At 53.3% G+C, this 2,903-nt stretch overlaps 1 protein-coding gene across 2 annotated transcripts in view; it reads right to left on the minus strand.

Moving 5' to 3' along the window:
• ASPSCR1 (ASPSCR1, UBX domain containing tether for SLC2A4) overlaps nucleotides 1-2,903 on the minus strand; it is a 67,792-nt gene that overhangs the window by 1,164 nt on the left and 63,725 nt on the right. The window contains exons 11-13 of one of the 2 annotated variants that reach the window (XM_019503792.1): nucleotides 1,554-1,605; nucleotides 752-821; nucleotides 295-485 (exon numbers count right to left, since the gene is read on the minus strand). In XM_019503792.1, the coding sequence (XP_019359337.1) occupies nucleotides 295-485; nucleotides 752-821; nucleotides 1,554-1,605 (313 nt within the window). Of the gene's footprint in view, nucleotides 1-294; nucleotides 486-751; nucleotides 822-1,553; nucleotides 1,606-2,903 lie in introns of those variants that run through there. The other variant, XR_002095107.1, reaches the window with a different exon arrangement.

A 2,903-nucleotide genomic window follows, 5' to 3' on the forward strand; every position in this document is an offset into this window, starting at 1 on the left:
ATCTGCTCAGGTCCCTTCCGACCCTAGAAACTGTGAAACATGGAAGCTAGATTCTGGCAGGATGCCTTGGAGCACAGGCTCAGGAGAGCAGAGCTGCATGTGTCCAGATGCTTTTCCCAGCATGGGATACACTTCAAGTGCCCATGAGCAATTCCAGCTGCCTCGTGTGCCCTGTCACTGATGAACCAGTCTCAGGACGTGCCAAGCTGGGCCCATCAGGGCCTGCCCCTGGGGAGGCTCTGCAGAAGGAAAGCTGCCCCTATAAATACAATAAATAAATCAGACAATAAATACCTGGCAGCTTCAACCACTTTGGCACTTTCCCAGGGGTCCTTCTCACTGGCTGTGGGGCTACAGAGGTTTCTGCTGGCTCTGGATGCTCTGCAGCCCCTCTCTCATCCGCAGTCTCCTCCGGCCCGGCTGGCAGGGGAGAAGTTGCTACTGAAGCTGATGGTGCAGAAGGAACGAGAGATTTGGACAGACATCTGAGAGGAGAATGGAGTGAGCAGTGCTTAGACAGGGCTTTCAAACCGGTCCCTTCCCATGTGCTCCCAGCCTACAGCTCCTCAGGCCCAGGGCCCCCCCAACAGAAAAAGTCATGTAGCCATCCTGCCAGGCTGCATGAGCCTGAGTGCAGGTAAGAGCTTTGTCCTAGTGCCTGAGGGTTCATCCCTCCCCAACACAGGGTTAATTCCATCCTTCCTCCCCCAAAGACCCCTTCCCTGGGACCTCCCTCACAGTCCCCACCTACCTGGCTACTAACAAGTCAGCTGCAGAAGGGGATACAGCAGATTCGAGCAGGTCTGGTCTCAAGAAATAGTCTGTAAAACAAAACCCCACACAATCCATACATACACCCCCTGCCAGAGGATGGCAACAGTCACCAACATGCAGACACTTGTCCTCAGACTGGCTCCAGACCAGCTAACGTCCCCAGTGCACTTCAGGGAGTCCCTGCCCTCTCCCAGGATTATAACCAATGCTGCTGGCCACCTGGTGACTGTCTCCAAACCAAAGCATGGCTGTTTCTTTGCCACTTCTACCCCAACCCCAGCCCCAGCACCCTGAACTTGGCAGCACTTTGTTCAATGAGGCCCAGCACCTCAGGCTCTCCATTCTGGCACACCGAGAGCATTGCTGTGCACTAGACCTGCTCCTCCTGCCTCACTCATTCCCACAGGAAGCCAGCCAGGCTTGGATCTTCCAGTGCAGATCAGCATCATCTGTCCAGCTTTCTTTTAAAGTGACGAGATTCACAAGCTTCTTTTTGGAGACTATCACGCTAGGTTCTTTCAGCGTTCCTATCTCCATAGCACTCAGTGCCAATGTCAGAGCCTGAGCAGCTTGTAGGAAAGGCTCGTGGTTTATGCTCACACACATGCATTAGTGCACTTCTATTAATTGACAAGCAACCTGAGTGACAGGAGGAGACCAGAGGACATGGGGGAGTTTGGGGTGGGCAATGACAAATCCTTGGCTCAGCTCAGGCTCTCGATGGAGTGACACGATTTACCTGGATGCACAACAGCCTAAGGGGAGAAGGGATCACTCACCTCTGCGCTCCTCAGATCCAAAGTGAACGAGAGCAGCTGGGAAGAGGTTTGCCTGCAGCAAAGGGAAAGATTAGGAGTGCCACCAGAGCCACCGCTGCCCTGATCACGCGTTCAGAGATCACATCTGCAGCTCACACTGACTCGACCGTCTGCCATGACCACTACCCCCTTGTCAGAGCCCCTGTCCTGTACGTCTGGCCTGCTTGCCCTGCTCCTAGATGTCTGACCTTGCACTAGGGCTGTACTGGAACACATCTTGGTTGAATAGGCCCCAGTCACTGCAGGACTGCTGAGCACCCAGCTGCATTAGCCTCTCTCCAGCCTCTCTCTCAGCAGCTATTTTATATTAGCTTCCAAAACCCTGGTAAAAGGATAATGTCTAATATTTGACCCAGAGCCAATCCGTGCAGCACCCTGACTCAATGAGGACTCCCCGCAGTGGCTACTTGGTGCAGTCTGCCAGCCAGGTCTTACCCACATGGTACATGATTTGTGGATATTGTGTAATGAGCACGTCACGCAGCACAAGTCAAATGAGATCTGCAACACATCAACTGTTGTCTTTATCAGCCCCCACAGAGCATCATTACTGTAGAAAGGCAGGCGCTGCCACACAACAGCTGGCCATGGAGTGGGAGGGACAGGGCCTGGCTGCTATCCTGCCCACCTCTGTCCTGAAGCCTCAAGTCACATGCACCACAGGAGATAAAGGGAGGCAGGAAGGGCTTGAAGAGTTATTCAAGCCAAACAGATCCAGCAGTATTTGGAAACTTGATCCTATAGAAGCTCTTAACACAGGGCACACACTACAACAGCGGGGGCGCAAGGCAGAAATCCAGGGAATGGCAATGGATTCTGAAGGGCACGCAGCTAAAGGCACAAAAACAGGAGCAGAAAGCTCTGTGATAAACATCAGATGTCAACACTGCCTCACGAGCTGGTGGCCCCCCAGATCCCCAGCTGTGAGAGGGAGCACAGAAGGAAGATGGGGACGTTGGGCAAGGAGCTAAATGCTTCCTTCACATCAGTCTTCACTACCAAGCACGTGGAAGCAGCATCTACCCTGTACCTGATCTCTTCTGGCAGTCCCTGGAGAACTGGTGCTAGAACATCCGCAAAAACTACTTCACCGTTAGGGCGGCTAGGAGCTGGAACCAACTTCCAAGGGAAGTGGTGCTGGCCCCTACCCTGGGGGTCTTTAAGAAGAGGCTGGATGCCCACCTAGCTGGACTCGTTTGAGTCCCATTTCTCTTTTTGGGGTTTTTGTTGTTCTCCCGCCCTGGCGGGGGGTCGGGCTAGAAGATCTACTAGGTCCCTTCCGACCCTTAATCTATGAATCTATGAATCTAT

Source organism: Gavialis gangeticus, unplaced genomic scaffold, assembly GCF_001723915.1.
Source record: "Gavialis gangeticus isolate Ggan-Ray unplaced genomic scaffold, GavGan_comp1, whole genome shotgun sequence".
NCBI lineage: Eukaryota > Metazoa > Chordata > Crocodylia > Gavialidae > Gavialis > Gavialis gangeticus.